This window comes from Colletotrichum abscissum (assembly GCF_030869225.1).
Source record: "Colletotrichum abscissum strain IMI 504890 chromosome Unknown Scaffold_13.1, whole genome shotgun sequence".
Taxonomy (NCBI): domain Eukaryota; kingdom Fungi; phylum Ascomycota; class Sordariomycetes; order Glomerellales; family Glomerellaceae; genus Colletotrichum; species Colletotrichum abscissum.
Window position 1 is genome coordinate 294,213 of NW_026850021.1, and position 17,480 is coordinate 311,692.

Genomic DNA, 17,480 nt, shown 5'->3' on the forward strand with positions numbered 1-17,480 from the left:
ATCTTCATTAAACACGAAATGGTCTCGATTCGCATAAACCACAGTGCCCATACTCATCACAGCCATTGCGTATCATCTGAACCTAGCGGCTTCGGCATCACATCCCAACCAACCTCGCAACCTTCGACCCGGGCACTATGTCTGATTGCAGTCATGGGGCCGAAACCCGTCTTTCGAGTCTCGAAAAACTCGCTGGGGACGTCCTCAGGCTTCTCGTAGTCACCAACTCCTTCAAATCCGCTAGCCCCTGAATACTGTCCCAGACTTCGCAGGTATTTCATCACGCCCGCGAGGGAAACGTCAACCTTGTACGATCCGCCCGACTTCGCCCTCTTGTATAGAGCTGCAGTGACACCTGTTGCGAGCAGGTATCCGCCAGCATGGTCCAGAGCTTGACAGGGTGTCGGGCGGGCAGCTTCTCCCTGCCCGGCGTGCTCTGCCTCGGAGACATTCATGCCCGAGCAAGTCTGCACCAAAGAATCGTAGCCTCGACGGTTGGACCAGGGTCCTTGGGGCCCGAATGCAGACATGTTGGCGATGATGATGGACGGGTTGATCTTCACCAGCTCCTCGGACGACAGACCGTAGCTGGCCAGGCTGCCGGGGCGGAACCCCTGGACAAATACGTCGCACGTCTGGATCAGCTCGATGAGCTGGGCCTTGTCAGAATGGTTGTGGATATCCAGCTGGACCGTTCTCTTCCCTCTGCCAAAGTCACGATCCATGGTCGGAAGGTCGGGCAGGTTCGGTGAAGTGACCCAGATTACGTCCGCGCCATGAGCTGCGAGCGTCTTTCCGCACAAGGGCGCGGCGATCACTCGGCTCATTTCGACGACGCGGAGACCTTGGAGGCATTTTGAGTTGCCTGCTGCCATTCTCTCGGGAAGACCCTCAAACCCGGCTGATGAGAGTTGAGCAATTTCGATGGGGAAGTCACTGATGGCTTTTGACTGTGGAAGGGCGTCCCACTGGCGATAGGACCTCAGAGCATATGCCGCCATCTTTCCCTCCACTGTGGCGGCCGTCTCAAGGTCGATGCTGGCCCAATCGACAACCTTGTCGGAAAGTTGTTGTCTGTTCGATCCAACAGGCAGGCCTACCATCTTAAGAATCCCATCGGCATGATTGGGAAAGGAATCGTGGATCCGAACATGGCCGTCCGAGGTCTTGTGCAGTCCGCCAATGGGACCCCATGGTGATGGTGTCGGCTTGCCGTCGAGGGTGTAGAGTCTCTCTGACTTGAACTCAACTGTGGCGTGCTGAAGGGGAACGTCGACCTTGGGAACGGCAGCGGCATTGCGCAGGGCGTGAATTTGTGATGCGGCAAGAGCTGATAACGCGATCGAGCTCTGTGCGAGGATGCCAACCTTGAATGATGATGGCAAGGTCGGGGCACCGCCGTTCTCCAAGTTCACTGAGCTCAAGGAGTCGGAAGGGAGTCCGAGGCCTGCCCAGATCTCCTCCACAACACCTTGCGCCGTGAGATCTCCTCGCGAAACGGACTTGGTCGTTACATTGACAGCGCTATTATAAGCCCCTGTGACAGATTGAACCCCATTTGTTGTAAATCCATTGACTTCTTTTGCCGCAGGAACTCGAATGCTAAGAAGAGGTGCGTGCTGCTGAGTCCCGAGGGTATCGCGCTCGCCAACGCTGCCTTGGGGCCATGGTCGCTTGATCGTGCATTTCCAAGCAAGGGCTGGGTCAAAGTACATATTTGTCAAGATGTCGCTGTCGTCGACGCGGTACAACTTCTTGATCGTATCGTTGGTGAAGATATTGGAGTCTTTGACGCGCCTGTAAGCGGCAGGGTCGTCAAACATGACATCAAACGTCATCTCAAACGGTCCAGAGTTCTTGGACCGGATAATGCGTGCAACCTCATTGAGCGTGGTCTCCTCTGTTGTCACCGTCTTCTTCGTTAAAGGTGCAAGGCTACCATTTTCAAGTTCCCCAAACTTCTCCTTGGAAAGACTCGGCTCAGGAGTTGCTGATGACTTGGAAGAGCTGATGGACGTATGCTGAACGGGGAAGATTGACGACTCTTCGCCGACGTCTAAGTCCACCAAATGATACAGGCTGAACTTGAACACAGCCCCGGCATCCTGTTCATGCGGCGACAGGGGGCTGGCAAAATTTCCTGTCGTCGCGACTTGATCTGGATACGCAAAATGCAAGATGGAAGCCCGAACGTTGTTCGCGATCGTGTGTGAGAGTTCAGACGTGGGTGCAACGACCTCTCCCAAGACCGCAATCTCGTGGGGACGGCCCTGGACTGGCTCTAGAGGGCCCATCACACCATTCTTCCCGTAAACGTGGTACAAGAGTTGGCATTGTTCCGTCTTGTCGAGCTCCGGGAACAGATTCTGGGAATACTTGCGGACTCTCTCCAAAAAGTCGTCAATTTGGTCGATCAGAATGGGATCTCGGATGCCACCGATGAAGATCGTGCGATATCCTAGATGGGTAACGCCTTCGAGTTTGACTTGATATGGCGTCGTCTCGAAACGGGCCCCGGATACACGACACGTCTTTGGCGTGATTTGTTCGTACTTGGCATTGTCGAGGTTTAGGATGCCGCCTGGGCCGGGAAGGCGGTCTGGTCTCGTCTTCTCATAGAGAGTATGGGCTGCAACGGAGAGAGGAGTGCATCGTTCTGCTGGTGACAAGGGTGTGAGGTCAAAGGACTCCTTTCTCATGGTTGCTACCATTGATCGTCCCTTGGGTACGGCACAGATGCCGCCGCATTCCATAATCTTGCCCATGTGCCACGCAACGTCGGGCAACACTCCTCGGGAGATTGAGAACGCAGCAAAGGGGGCAGGGTCATAGGATCTTCCGCCTATGATGATGTCCGGGTCTCCCTTCAATGCCTCGATGTATCTTCAACTCCATGTTAGTTAAGAGTATCCAATCCCCAATTCCATAAGCAGACTCACGGCTCAGATCCCATTTGCGCAACAACATCTACAGCACCATCCACAACCTCGGAGACCAAAGGTTCCACAGGACCACACGGCCCGACTCGATTTTGAGAGATCCTCGACTTGATCCATTCGCGATCCATTCCCGCCTGGATCGTCGCCACTTTGAATGAGTATCCGTTACTTTCCGTGATTTCCTTGACCAGATCGAGCATCTCAGCAACATGCTTGTTGCTGCCGTCACCTCCGGCAGAGCCAATCAGGACTTTGATCTTATGGTGATAACATGCTGCGAGAATGGGCTCGAGGTCTCGCGTGTAGGAGCCGCGGCCGCACGTCATCTTGCCCATGCCGAGCTTATACGGCCCGCCATCGGTGGAGCCGCTGTCGACAATTATGGCGCTGGGCTTGTACTTGTTAATACCGTACCAGAAATGATTCGAGTCATATCCGTAGCCAAGCATGGCATTCGGGGTGAGTATAGTGAACTCATCTGATGGATTAGAGGTCGCCATGGCAAAAGCGAGCAATGTACGCTTGACAGACAATTGAAAAAGGTTGAAATCCCGATGCACTCAGGAGATCGTTGAAACCCTGGCAGGACGCGTTCTTTTTGACTTGTCAAGTTAAAACCGCGCCTTCGAGATCAGTTGAGCGAAATCGGGTAACGCTCATGAATGCCGTCTTTCGGAAGCTCTCCGATGTCCTCAGCCAGTCTATTGGAGGATATGACGTTCTTGCTTAGCCTTCCATTTGCCCGCCCGAGGGCTCAGATTATTCTGCGAAAGCCTGCGCTACAGGGCTGTTCGGAATCTTACACAGCAAGCTCGGTAACTCAATCCGATCTGCGGGGTTCTCCTCGGTATCTCCCCCTCCATCTCTTTTGATTATTCGGTATCTCCCATGGACACATTTATTTGACCAAATCTGTATTACCAAAAGTTCGTGCCTCCTGGTCTGCAGCACATCACTCGGCATTGATACCGAGACCTAGTGTGATGGCTTTCTTAGTCTACCCACCTAGTATGAGTTGGCTTGAGATTTTGGCGGGGGAACCTTCCCCGTGGGGTAGGCAAACCTCTCTCCGGATGTCTGGATGATATTTTGGTCCACTTGAGACAAGCTCACAATGACTGGAATAAGTTGAACATAAGTCCATTATGATCTCCTACGAAAGTGTGCGAAAAGCCGTCCTCAAGAAGCTCAAGTTGTAATTTTGAGAAGCCCTTCCTCGGCCGTATCGACTCTAACCAATTCGCCCAAGAGTTCTTCACGGGTTCTTTACAAGACTTTGCTGTTACCATGTCAGCTACGCGCCAAGAAGCGAAGCAGGATCCAACCCACGTCGAAGACGCCAAGCCTTCTTCCGGCGGTCGAATGGAAGAGATTGATGTTGTTGACGACCTGAAGTCGGGAGATGGTACAGCCACGGTCACTTGGACCAGCGAGGAAGAGGGCTCTGCCTTGAGAAAGCTCGATTGGAGTCTGATACCCCTGTGAGTACTCTTGGCCAGCAGGAAAGCTCTGGGCGTCTTCTTGGCCAGGACCTTGCATTAAGACAGTTTCTATTTACTGACAACATTGTCTACGCAGGCTCGGAGCCCTTAATTTCTGCTCTTACATTGATCGCGGCAATGTCGGGAACGCATACACTGCGGGCATGGGGAAAGACTGGGGTATTACTTCGGACGATTACTCTTGGATCGTGACCGTTCTATACATTGGCTACATCTTGTTTCATTGGGTGAGACTCTCTCTACAGACTCTCCAGTCTCTGGCTTCTTGTCGCTGACAGTCGAATCCCCCAGTTGATTATTGTCTGGACTTTCGTTCCCTTGCCATTATGGACTGCAATGATGGTTTCTGGATGGGGCGCCATGAGCATGCTGCAAGCAGTCACAACCAATCTCGCAGGCATGATGGCTCTGCGCTTTTTGATTGGAGCTTTCGAGGCTGGATTTATCCCAGCTGTCGCACTATACTTGACCTTCTTCTATCATCGTGGTGAGATGGGTCTCCGATACGGGCTTTTCATTTCATTCGCACCGCTTGCGAGCTGTGTTGCCTCTGCAATTGCCTACGGCCTGCTGCACGTGAAGGCGTCTATTCACAGCTGGCAACTCCTCTTTCTTGTGGGTAAGTGTGGCAAGAACCATGTTCTACCTAAGTGATACTCAAAGTTATTGACTGACTCATTAATATTCTAGAGGGCGCCCCAACGATAATTCTCGCCGTCGTGGCATACTTCTTCCTCCCTGCCTCCCCAGCCGAGTGCCGTTTCCTCAGCTCCCGCGAGAACGAGATCATCAGTCATCGCGCCATAAAAGGCCGCGGCGAAAAAAGAAGCGGAAAGCTAAACGGAAAGCAAGCTTTCGCTGCGTTTTTCGACTACAAGAACTACTTGCAAGCTATCATCATCTTCAGTCTCAACACCGCCTTTGGATCCCTTCCGGCATACCTACCCACGATTCTTGAGGCCATGGGCTTTACTTCACTTCGTGCTCAGGGTCTATCCGCTTGCCCCTACCTGACCGCGTATGTGGTCTGTGTCTCTGCCAGCTTTGTTTCGGATCGTCTTAGGAGTCGAGGTATCTTTATCGCCTTGTTCTGTTCCGTGGGGGCCATTGGTTATGTCCTGCTTGCAACAATCCACAGCACTGGGGTCCGCTACTTTGCAACTTTCCTTGTTTGCGCGGGAGTGTTCCCGGCGGTTGCCATCACCTTTACGTGGGTAACGGATAATCAAGGCTCGGCATCTAAACGCGGCGCAGGTTTGGCCTTGTTCGGTATGGTTGGACAGTGTGGGCCTATTCTTGGAGCTCGTTTGTTCCCGAAATCGGCTCAACCTTGGTATTCCAAGGGTATGTGGATTTGTGCTGGACTATTGTTTGGCGCGGCTATCATAGCTGCTACTCTCAGTCTTTGCTTAAGATTGCAGAACAAGAAGCGTGACGAGAAGTACGGCAAAAGCGATCTGGACTATGTTCCTCCAGAAGTTTCCGAGGAGGGCGATGACCATCCTCTGTACCGATATGTTCCCTGATCTCAGCTGTCAAGGACTACATAGAACACACTTAATCAACTCAGAGGTGCCGAAGTGCCTGGATACATGATCTTGGTGCAGAGCACATAGTCAGGAAATCCAACTTGGTTACAACGCTCTTGAGCACTGTGTAATGATTTCAGTCACATTCGCTCTTTAAGCTTTATTGGAAGGAGTAGTAATTATGTCCGAGCTGTCTACATGGGCACCAACCTTGCTGGACCTTGTATATATTGATAGGACGTAGTGCCTAGCCTGCGGCGCCAGGCATGAGGATATGCATCACGTACAATAGATGTAATATGTATGATCGCTTCGGCATAAGGATGATGAAGTTCTAATATGTGCATCAAATTCTCTTTTGCTTGACACGGCCCCAGTTCTCAAAGCTACTATGTGAGGATACACCTCTTCGCACTTCCCCTTCTGTCTCTTAAAGCCCATGCTAGTGGGGTTGTCAGTCCCTGATGGTTCGAGCTGCTGAACAAAGAAATTGGAATCAGTTAAAAAGGAGGAGGGAGCGTTTATGTTGGCCTAGGCAAATAGGATCACGTCTACGTTGTGTGTTAGCGGCATCCCGTCGGCATCTCCTCGCTTCCCCGCAATGAGGAGGCGGCTTGTGGGGAAATGCCGTGAATACTGTTGAGACTTCACATCTCACCTTCACAACTTTGCCAGTATATTCGGCTCGACTTGCCACATCTTTGCCTGATCTCGGTCTCCTCACTTTACAGTAATACTGGATACTCCTCAGAAAACCACCGAATAACCTTCTGTCCGGCCTATGGCAGGCTCCGACGGAAGTGAAGATGCCGAAGCCGGTCTGCAAACGCCGAAAGCACAGATAGCCTCCGCCTCGGCATCTTCTGCTGCCCGGAAAGCTCGCCGCTATGGATTTGCGTGCTCAAGCTGCAAAGCTCGCAAGGTCAAGTGCAGTGGGAATCGGCCCATCTGTACGGGATGCCGCCGGTCCGGGGAGACTTGCAGCTGGCCGGCACAGAACTCGACCGAGTTCCGACTTCGAGAGGCAAATGCTCGCATTCGGAATCTAGAGGCATCAATGAGGAGTCCGATTCGGTCTTCCAACGAGCCTCAGCCAGACCTCGAGACACCTGATACCGATATTACGAATCCCGGTACGGCTCGCAGCCACCCATTATCTCACGATGGTAGTCGTGCTGCTGAAGCCAATGCCGACACGGAGGGTTCGCTTTGGTTCCAGGTCGGCCTCGGAGAGGACGGTACTGTCATCTACAATGGTCCGACAAGTCGCTTTCATGCTGGCTCCCTTGAGGAAACCCACCTGACCGGCGAACATCAGGATAGCGACCCAAAGCGAGCACAAGTAGAAGTTTTACAGTCTCAGTATGCTTTGATGGACTCGGTGTGGCTGCCTCTGATCGCTGCGAAGCCAGCAATGAACGGCACCGGCATCGACACCACTCTCGGCATGGCTCTTCTTGATATCTATTGGACGTGGCTACATCCACTTCATAGCTGTGTCTACAGACCTATCCTAATGATGGATCTGGCTCTCGGAGGACCATATTGCACCGATTTCTTGCTCCTATGTATCTTCGGTCTAGCAGCTCGACATCTGCCTGAGCAAGTTACCGCAGCAGCTGGAGTGGGGAGAGGCGACCAATTCATCGCACGTGCAAGGGAGCTGTTACTGAAGGAAATGACGGCCATGAAGCCAGCGATTCCTACAATTCAGGGGTTGCTGATTCTAGGCGGACGCCAGTGTGCCATGGGGAAAAGCTCCGAAGGTTGGTTATACACCGGCATGGCAGTACGGATGATGAAAGACATTGGGCTTCACCTGGACATCACTAAGCTCTCCAGGCTTGAGAGATGGACAGCTGCTGAGATAGAGACTCGAAAGAGGCTGTACAACTCAGCTTACATCTGGGATAAGACACTCAGCCTGGCCCTAGGCCGTCCGCCTTCTCTGATACGACGTCCTTACCCTGCTCAGGATATACTGGATAAAGTTGACGATCAACGCTCCTGGAAGCCTGTTCAAGCTACCGAAGTCTCCGAAAACTTTGTTGCTTCGCCTTCCTGGACGACATCAGCCTTTTGTGCGTTTTGCCGGCTTCATGAAGCCACTACAGATATGATGTTGCTGTTCTCAAGCACAAGCAGGAACGAGGAGTTCACTACACAGATGGAGGAGCTTGACAGCAGAATATGTCAGTGGTATCATGAGATTCCGAGTCCATTGAGAATCGAGGACGCATCCATGTTGGATCAAAGCCCTCCCCCACATATTGTGTCATTGAAGTAAGTTCTCGTCGCTCTCTCTCAGTAGACCCGGTTTTGACACAAGGAAGTCTCCTTTACCATGCTCTACACATTCTCTTAAGAAGGCCGTATTTGAGCTCTTTCGACACCACAATCAAGGAGAAGGCGCTCGAGGTCTGCGTACGCCATTCGAAGAAGATTCACTCGATTCATTCACTATTCTCAACGACTTTCCCTCATCGACTAATGACGTATCAAGTCAGCTACTGCATATATACAGCTGCTACAGTTGAAGCCGAAGAGCTGAAAAGAGCATCAACTGGTATCGAGAGAGAAAACGCGGCAGCCAGGCTTGCAGCCGCATGTCGTATACTCCAGCAGGAAGCTTCACATACCCCCGGAAGCGGAAGAAGTCTCGATACCATTCGTCGGCTATTGAGCAACGGGCAACCCCGAGTTGTAGACGTTGGCAACAACTCGGATTGCAGACACAATGCTATCTCGAATTCTTCTAAGAACTCCCATCAAGTCGAGCCGCGTCAGACAGGGTCACTGAACCCACGAATGGGTGGTGTGCAAAGAGGCAGTATGGGCCGTCATATCACTTCGACTAGAAATCACCCGGCGGCACAAAATGCCTCACAGCTTTCTTCTGCTGTTGATCCAGAGATAGATGAGAATGCGTTCTTCACGGAGGGGGGTAGCTGGAGTAACGATGTTAGTTACGGTGGGACAAATACAGGGGCCGGATTTCAACCGGACGCGTTCCCATGGGGAGTTGCAGATCACATCTTGGGCGATTCCGGCATGTCGTTCTCCGGCACGAGTCTAGTTTGGCCATCTGGATCCCACCTCGATGGCTTCTAAAGGGAAAGCTAGCATATTGCCGTCAACTACTTTGTAATACAATTGATACTGTAACATTGAAGCCACTTTCAATGGAGAGGGGATGATAAGCCGGTGGGATACCGGTAAGCTGGCTTGTTCCCATAGCTCCCGGAATTGTGAACGTGGCGGAGGTTGTCCGAAGGCGTTGAGGCCTCGAGTTCCTCTCTGCGGAGCATTCGGATGCATTTGAGAACATGCCGAATTGCCTTGGACTTGGAGGTTGGGGGTTGGTGTCAGTCGGAAAGAATACCGATCTTGCCGAGATCGCCGTCACTCCTTTGTCGCAGCCTGCGGGTCTCCCCAAGCCGATCTCCAGCTGACCCTCGGCCTGTGATCTCGGTCTACCTATGAGCATGTTCAGTCTTGGGCATTATTAAAAGCTTCTTTGGAATAGATACAATGATGTTTGAAACACAAGGGAATTCACTGTCTTCTCCAGCTGATTCAGCCATGGGCAACTTTAATTCAACCGAAGTAAGCACCCGGCCAAGCTTTGACTCTTTGCCGCTCCATGTGGGAGATCCGAAAGCATCGGCGTGGGGATTATGGGGCGATGAAGATGAACTCGGGGCTCTCAATCTTCTGAACCCAGCTTTGGTCAAGAATGCCACGAGTGAGGTGGTCATAGGCGAGACAATAACGCTCAAGTAAGGACACTTGATAGGCCATGTGAAAGCTCTCTTCAGTTTCAGCGCTAAACAAGCTCTCATACAACAGTCTTCCATTGGATGCCTTTATACAGCCAATGAACCCAGTTCGAAAGCCGTGCGAACACCGTATCATTCCAAAAGGCAACGCTAATGACGACGAGGTTAGTCTTCTGAGCCATGGCTCGCGGTCACGAGTCTCTAACAAGTTGCGGGAACAGATCTCCATCAATACGCAAGGCGCAACGCATTGGGATGGGCCACGACATTATCCTTACCAAGAGCATATTCAATATTACAATGGCGTGACTCAAGATGATATTTCAGGGCCCGATAACAACACTAAACTCGGTATTCAAAGTAAGAAGAACAACGCCCAAGTCCTGCTTCCTTCACAGTCTCTAAGACCGCTTCCTAACGCTTCGCTCACTAGATATGGCAAGGAAGTCCATCACTGGCCGCGGTGTTCTACTTGACTGGTACTCCTGGGCAACCGAGAAAAACATCACCTTTGACCCATTTTCAACCTTTGGCATTCCCCTGTCTCAACTCCAGGCCGTAGCAAACGCTCAGAAAATCGAGTTTCAACAAGGCGACATCCTGCTAGTCCGAACAGGCTGGCTACCGGCGTACCGTGCGCTCACCGTCGCTGAACAACTTGCTTTACCCCAACGGCAAGTGCGAGCAAGTTGTGGCGTCGAAGCAAGCGAAGAGGCGATTCGCTGGCACTGGGATCATGCGTTTGCTGCGGTGGCCTCGGATACTGTTGCGTACGAGGCCTGGCCGAGCCCAAAACCATGGGGCGTTAGCATGCATGAGGTGTTCCTGAGTGGTTGGGGCATGCCGATTGGAGAGAGTTTCGATTTGGAGAGGCTCGCTGTAAGGTGTAAAGAACTCCAGAGATGGTCCTTCATGATGGTCAGTGTACCTTTGGATATCCCTGGCGGGATCGCTAGCCCGCCTTCAGCAGTGGCTATCTTGTAGTCTAGGCACCTGAAGACTTCGGTGACCATCATGTCTTGAAAGTATCGGCGAACAACAAGATTTCATTGCCTCATTCATTTCGCTGCCATGCCTTTGCCGTGAACAGTGGTCTTATGATAAGATCTATATCCACGCACGTATCATCTAAGTCAACCGCAGATTGATAAGAGACCTAATTGCTTGTGTCTACGCGTAAAGCGGACTTGTGGTAATAAATAGAGCGTCTTTCGGTCAGTAATGCCAACAGACTCTTCTTGGAGATGAGAGGATGCCGTGGTTGAAATCGCACTAGGCCATGTCAACCACCTTGACTTCGCCTTTGTCTATGGATCCTCTGGGCGACATTGGAGTATTCGTCGACAGGATCGGCCTTCCCCTGAGCTGTGCCCAAACAACCATATGTGTCGGCCGCGAAAACAGAATGTCCATATCCTCCAGCGAGCGACCTATGGTAAGATTGTCAGCATAAAACATGAGCGTAGAGGCATTCTTGGCGATAAATAGAACTGACCTTTTGTCTCCGGAATGAAGAAGAATGACCAAACGCCGATAAAGATCAAGAATCCTCCAAACATGAAGAACGTCCCGTACCCGAGGTCGGTAATCATGAAAGGAGTGGCTCTCGCGACAATGAAGGAGCCCAACCACGTACACGCGGTAGACATAGCGACACAGAGCATCCTGATATCCAAGGGGAAGATCTCGGATGCGTATGTCCACGTGATTCCCTGGATAGTGGAGCAGATGATGAAGGCGTTGAGGTAAATGCAGACCATGGCAAGATAACCCCACGCATCTTGTTGAATGACACCGCTCGCTGCTTTGGCGGTCGGATTAGCAACCATGACATACCCGCCCACATACCAGAGGGGAATGCTGCCAACGAAAGCACCCCATAGAAGTCCGCTGCGACGGCCGAGGCCCTCGATGACCCATACTGCGAACAGAATCATGCCCAACATCTTTGCGATCCCGTAGATTCCGGTGCTGAATAGCTTGTTGCTGGTTCCAGTGATTCCAAGGGTCTCGAAAACTGATTTAGGGTGTCAGCCTCGGGTACGGGGACAGAGACAGATGGTTGTCCTTTAGAGTCATTACCGTAAACGCTATAGTATGTCATTATGTTGACACCTGTGTAACTTTGCAGAAACATGAGAAACGTCCCAGCACCCACGCGGTTTCTCGTGCCAGGAGCAAGGAGTTTCTTTAGTTGTTGCTTCTTGCTGAGTCGAACGGTGCTTCGCTCCTCAACTTGTTGTCTTATTTCGCTCATCTCATTTTGGATATAGGGATGATCGGCGGGGAGGCTTCGCACGTATACCAGAACCTTTTCCGCGGCCTCGAAGTTATCACCTCGAGCCAGCCAACGGGGTGATTCTGGACAGAACATGATGCCAACGAAAAGAAGAAAGGCCGGAAGGAGCTGTAAGGCCAGCGGCACGATCCATTGCGCCTCATTCTCAACTTCGATAGTACGGCTCGTGCCGTAGTTGATCCAGAACCCGAGCATCCCGCCGCCCTGAGAGAAGATCTCAAAAATGCCCACGAGGCGTCCGCGGATACTCGGCGGTGACGTCTCAGCGATGTAGACCGGAACCGTCATGGTAGCCATGCCGATACCAAGGCCGCCGATGGCGCGGCCACCGATGACAAGTTTGAGGTCGCCGTTGGCTCCGGACATCATGGCTCCGCCTACACAGAAGATGAGAGCCGCCATCATGATGGCCTTCTTGCGACCGTACTTCTCGGCAACGGGGAAGGTGAGGAGAGCACCGAAGAAGGCGCCGACTTGAAACATGGAGGCGATGTTGGCTAAGGAATTATTCTTTTCTTGGATGGTCATCTTGTCGATGCCAAAGTCGCGGACGAAGGAGTCGAGAGCCATTGTGCCTCCTATGACGGCCGTATCATAGCCCACTGCAGATTTCTATTGCGTTAAAGAGGGCAATGAACTGAATATTCGGGTTCTCCCAAGACCTCACTTACTGGACAAGGCCGCCATGGACGCAACGAGAGCAATGAAGTGGATTCTCCAGTTGCGAACCTCGGGGGGGTCGTTCGTCCCCTTTGCTGAAGCGAAACCCATGGTGAAGAAGGTATGTGCCTGAGATATCAACACGATTCTTTGTGAAGTCGTCCGTCGTCACGTTTGCGGGCTGATGGGCTCAGATAACCAAGACGCCCCTTTACGATGGCTGACCCATATTTATAGAGGTGGCAGATACCAAGACAGAAATCTAGACCTGGCATCCAATCGACACCAGCCAATTAACCTTGAACGAGGATCCGGGGACAGATCTGGGGCCCCCGCGGGGTATCGTGCGGAGAGAGAACATGCACCTTGTGAGTTTTCCCCCCGCAGGATTCTGTTTCGCGTATGAAGAGTTCGAAGAGTGGCTGTAGTGCCATGTTTCTCAACGGTATCGTGCGTGTGATGTTGGCCAAGACAAAGATACCGACGCTCATAACCGGACGAAAGGCGTTGCTTGAGGATTGGGCGGGGAACATCAGGAGTTGGGGGGGCTTGCATCTTGTGTATCTTTCGTTGAGTAGTGATTCCGAAGTGTCGATGTAGATCAAGATGCCGAAATGCTTGGCCAAGGCGGACTCTTCGGCATTGTAAAGACTCCTCGGGAAAGAAGCTATCTACGCATGGGAATAGATGCGAGGGAGATGATTGCAAGGAAAACTGTCACCGCGGCGATGAATGAGTGTCGGCTTGTATTTACTTGCTGCTATCTCGTCACACAATCAATGCAATAGTGGTGTCTCCTCGCTAGCCGAAGCTCTGCCCTCTTCGTTAGCCTCTTCTTGACTTCCAACGACATCAGAAAGCCACTGCTTCAGACTCTCACGAATCTCGGTATCTCGGTATATCCATGCGATACAAATACCGGCACCCGGTCCGAGTGGGATGGCGCCAAGGACTGCGACCAAGGGGACCTTCCAGCCAGTCTCAACGAAGAGCCAATACAGGACAGTCAAGCCGATGAAGAACATGTCAATTTCAACGAATTTGACTGTAGCACGTGTCATCTCCTTCCTGTCGTCCCACTGAAACAGGCTCCAGATGAAGTAGACGTGAGAGACTGCGGAGCAAAGAATGGGGATGAGGTAGACGAGCAGAAGCGAGACCGTGTGAGACTCGAGGTGGAAGCTGCGGTGCTGGCGCTTCTGAACACGCAAGACGGCCCATCTGACGGCTTGGCGGATCAGTGACACCCAGACGGGAAAGAAGAGCCAGACAACGATGATGACCGGGGAGTTGTAGATGAGCATCAGCAGGGAGGGCAGAATGAAGCCCCACGCGACACTGACGGGGATGGCGATAATTTCCGCATCGACAACGAGATGGCGCGAGTCCTTGCCAAAGTCGGGATCCTTGGATGCGGCGCTCTCGACGGCCTCCTGTCCGGCCCTCTTCCGAGCGAGCAGGATAGATCGCGAGCGGTGGAAAAAGGCGGGTAGGATGACAAGCTGCCAGACTACAGCTCCACCGATGAGGTTGAAAACTAGCCATGGGCCAGTGGGGTTCGCAATAACGACGTTGGGCGCGTTACAGACGCGTGCGGCCTCGATGGTGGTAACGGTCATGAGGCCTGCGATGAAGGAGAGGATGGCGGACATGCTGGCAAAGGTCCGCATGGAATCGAGCGCGCTCTGGAAGAAGCTTATGGCGAAGCAGACGGGCGGGCCGAGAACGGGGACTTTGCTGACAGCCGGCAGGCGAGCCCGGGCATCGCATTGTGAGTAGAGGAGGGCGACGTTGACATCGGAGTGGATGAAGAGCGCCGCGAAGGTCGCGATGGCGAGGATGATGGGCACCACGAGTAGGGCGCGGTAGGAGAAGACGTGGATGGGCGCCGGCCAGCGCTTTGAGGAGGCCATGATAGTTGACGTCAGCACCGATGAGGGTACCAGAGTAGTCAGTATGTTCTGGATGAGTCCGTAGAGTCGCAAGATGATGCCGTCTCCTGTCTGGTTCACGACATGTTCATTCCAACTCTCACTGTCTGCGCTCAGCTCAGCTCAGCTCAGCGCACTTTGAGCTGAGGCTCGTGACAACATTGGCGCACGTGCCGCCTGCTGCCCCTCATTCTCAGTCATCTGCCTACGCCTCCCTCTGCTGCACTAAAACTGAATGAGATGTCTCTCAAGAGTGAGATGCGCATCACTGAAACCCCCGTGGATTTCACATAATAATCATCAATGATTGTCGCTATGAAGTAATTGGATGCTCTAGCTAAGCTCCGACGTGAAGACTCACACAGCAATCTCAATCGTCTGTAGGTTTCTCAGAAGACATTGGGAGACGGCCGCTGAAAATACAGTGTTTAGAAGACGGAACGCAAGAATTACGCTGTCGTTGATGCTGCACGAGCGAATGACGCCTATTGTTTGACACAGCTGTTGCATTGTAAGGCAAGCCTTGACGCCAAGTAAAATTGTCTTATGAGATCTTGATCTCATACCCAATGTTATGCCCCAAAGCTAGGACTGAAGAAACACGTTAAGAGATCTTTCCAAGCACCGATGGTAAGACCATCATGAGAGCGGCGTCAACACAAGGTTACGGACGAGAGCTGAAATCCACCAGAAGAGGCTTCTCCGTACATGATGCCGTAAACGAAGCAATCCCCGACGAATTCCCATAAGTCCGCATTACCCCTTCTCTTTGAGACTTGACGGAGTAAGAAGGGATGGTTCCCGCCCGAAAGAATCCAAACATTGTCTTCTGGCTTCAAATTAGGCGGACCAAGGCCAAGCCGATTCTCCTGCGTGATGAAAAGAACTTGGTAACAGAGCATCCTGTCCTCCCACCACGGACCCCCGTGCCAAGACTCGTCCGTGACGCGCTCACGATTCTCGCCAAATTTGCCCTGGATAAGGTTGTTATATTGATACATGATATCGTCTTTACCGGCTTGGTCCTTGATAGCGTCTTCAAATCCCTGTCTCCAAAGGGACCGTCGCGTGTGCCTCAGGTCCATCAAGATCGTAGCCACTTTGTCAACGCGAATGCCGTCCAAAGTGAGCAATGTGAGATCTTCTGCTTGCTTGACTGGTGGCTTGAATCGTGGTAGTCCACTACTGGCATGAAATTGCCTCCAGGCAATGTCATGTGTCCAGAAATCGCTGGTGCAATTAGAGTCCTCCGGCTGGGCCAAATCCAGGACCCAGGTAGGCAGACCGGCCGTCTCTCTTTCCCCTCTCCAGCCAATAAGAGGCTTGAGGCTATCAAGAGATCTCAGTAAACTGACCATGAGTCTTGAGAATAAAACCACAATATCGAGGACGTAATCCGTTGGCCTGATATCAGGCAAATATGTCTTGTTGAGAAGCGCCCAGATGCCAAACAGCTTGTCTTTCGGATATGTGGACCTCCTGTCTCGGAACCGCCATAGTCTATACAGGGAGTCGGTTCTGGACTGGTTCCAGAGTCTGGCGTGAGCAATGCTGAGGACGGGTATCGTGTATGGACTTGTATGAAGCCTTGGGTACATAGCGGTGCCCTCTTGGAACAGATCGAAAATGTTGTTGCGTTGCGGGTGCTCATCTGGTTGCACCATGTGGCTCGCTGCGTCCATGATTGCTTGGAAGCTGATCTCGAGTGGTCCCCAGAGAACCGTGGCTTTCGGAGGCAGACAGACTTCCTGGACTGTCCAGATACGCTGCCACCATTCGCAGTCCATCATCGATTGTAATGCTGCCCCGGCGGTGAGACCATTGCCAGCAACGCTTGTAGCAATTGGGTTCTGTCCAGGCCAACCGAGATCCTCGTCGTGTGGCTGCCTTGCGATGATGCGCAAAGCGTTCAAGGCCGCTCTTGCAGCCAGTTCCGCTGCGACGCTGCTATCCCCTTTCACTACTATGTCTCCCATCCAGACCAAACAATTCTCGCACTCGCCATAGATGCGATGCATGAGATCGATCTGATACTTCTTTTCGTCTTCGTCATTTTGGTTGATACAAAGAGCATCTGCCCAGATAACAATTGGCTCTCGATCATGGCGGATACGTCTCAAAGCTCCTGCCAGACTCTTGTTGATGGTAACTTGAACGCCGTTCACAATTACTTGAGCCTTTGCCTCACGGTTGCCCCAGACATACGACAGGGCGTTGTACTTTGGCCTGTCATCAAGTCTGATAGTGCTGCAGGTACAACGAAGTTCCTCTGTCTGTCGACCTGAGAGGATCGTGAGCAGGCGAATGTGGGTTTTCGGATCGGGCAGCTTTGCGATCCAATCAGTTGGATTGCTTTGCACATTGCTGCGCTCAGTATACTTCTGAATGTTTGCCATTATATTTCGCAAGATTCGTCGTGTCCTTGCCACTGAACAAGTTTGATGTGCTTTACTACGAGGCGTGTGTTTAAGGCATGGGACAGGGCTCCCTTTGAAGCCTGAAAGACAGGCTTTTGCTCACCATCTCCAGGCAGACACGCAAGGCAGCCTCGTTGGGCTGAGGAAGCTAGTTTGAGTGGCTGAGCGAGCTGAACAACCGAGATCAAGGTCTAATCAAGTTGAACAGGATACTTGAGATCAATGTCTCACCAAAAATAATGCCTATGTAGCGGATATGCGAGGTCCTTACTCGCGTTTTCCGAACCTATGAACAAACCTCTTTCGGGGACTCACCTTCGATATGTTTTGCTTCTCTTCTAGATTCAAAGTCCACGATATGAACATGATTGCTCTAGCCGTCATGTAAGTCAGCAATAACTTTGCGGGTACTAAGTCGTATGTA

General features: G+C 52.1%; 6 protein-coding genes across 6 annotated transcripts; 3 read left to right on the plus strand and 3 right to left on the minus strand.

The window, feature by feature from the left end:
- Positions 1-56: 56 nt before the first annotated feature.
- CABS01_06262 (uncharacterized protein) lies at positions 57-3,439 on the minus strand (the record flags this gene model as incomplete). Its single annotated transcript, XM_060539628.1, has 2 exons — positions 57-2,883; positions 2,940-3,439. 2 exons carry the CDS (start codon positions 3,437-3,439, stop codon positions 57-59), a joined length of 3,327 nt encoding a protein of 1,108 aa, XP_060404165.1.
- A 787-nt stretch (positions 3,440-4,226) lies between these two features.
- Positions 4,227-5,967, plus strand: CABS01_06263 (uncharacterized protein; the record flags this gene model as incomplete). The annotated part of the gene is made up of 4 exons (XM_060539629.1): positions 4,227-4,420; positions 4,518-4,668; positions 4,733-5,060; positions 5,132-5,967. 4 exons carry the CDS (start codon positions 4,227-4,229, stop codon positions 5,965-5,967), a joined length of 1,509 nt encoding a protein of 502 aa, XP_060404166.1.
- Positions 5,968-6,751: 784 nt separating this feature from the next.
- Positions 6,752-9,081, plus strand: CABS01_06264 (uncharacterized protein; the record flags this gene model as incomplete). Its single annotated transcript, XM_060539630.1, has 2 exons — positions 6,752-8,253; positions 8,337-9,081. The coding sequence occupies 2 exons, from the start codon at positions 6,752-6,754 to the stop codon at positions 9,079-9,081; spliced, it is 2,247 nt and encodes a 748-aa protein (XP_060404167.1).
- Positions 9,082-9,552: 471 nt separating this feature from the next.
- CABS01_06265 (uncharacterized protein) lies at positions 9,553-10,733 on the plus strand (the record flags this gene model as incomplete). Its single annotated transcript, XM_060539631.1, has 3 exons — positions 9,553-9,749; positions 9,820-10,109; positions 10,183-10,733. The coding sequence occupies 3 exons, from the start codon at positions 9,553-9,555 to the stop codon at positions 10,731-10,733; spliced, it is 1,038 nt and encodes a 345-aa protein (XP_060404168.1).
- Positions 10,734-11,021: 288 nt separating this feature from the next.
- CABS01_06266 (quinate permease) lies at positions 11,022-12,819 on the minus strand (the record flags this gene model as incomplete). Its single annotated transcript, XM_060539632.1, has 4 exons — positions 11,022-11,179; positions 11,245-11,766; positions 11,832-12,650; positions 12,720-12,819. 4 exons carry the CDS (start codon positions 12,817-12,819, stop codon positions 11,022-11,024), a joined length of 1,599 nt encoding a protein of 532 aa, XP_060404169.1.
- Positions 12,820-13,484: 665 nt separating this feature from the next.
- On the minus strand, positions 13,485-17,035 carry CABS01_06267 (uncharacterized protein; the record flags this gene model as incomplete). The annotated part of the gene is made up of 2 exons (XM_060539633.1): positions 13,485-14,742; positions 15,348-17,035. 2 exons carry the CDS (start codon positions 17,033-17,035, stop codon positions 13,485-13,487), a joined length of 2,946 nt encoding a protein of 981 aa, XP_060404170.1.
- Positions 17,036-17,480: the final 445 nt, after the last annotated feature.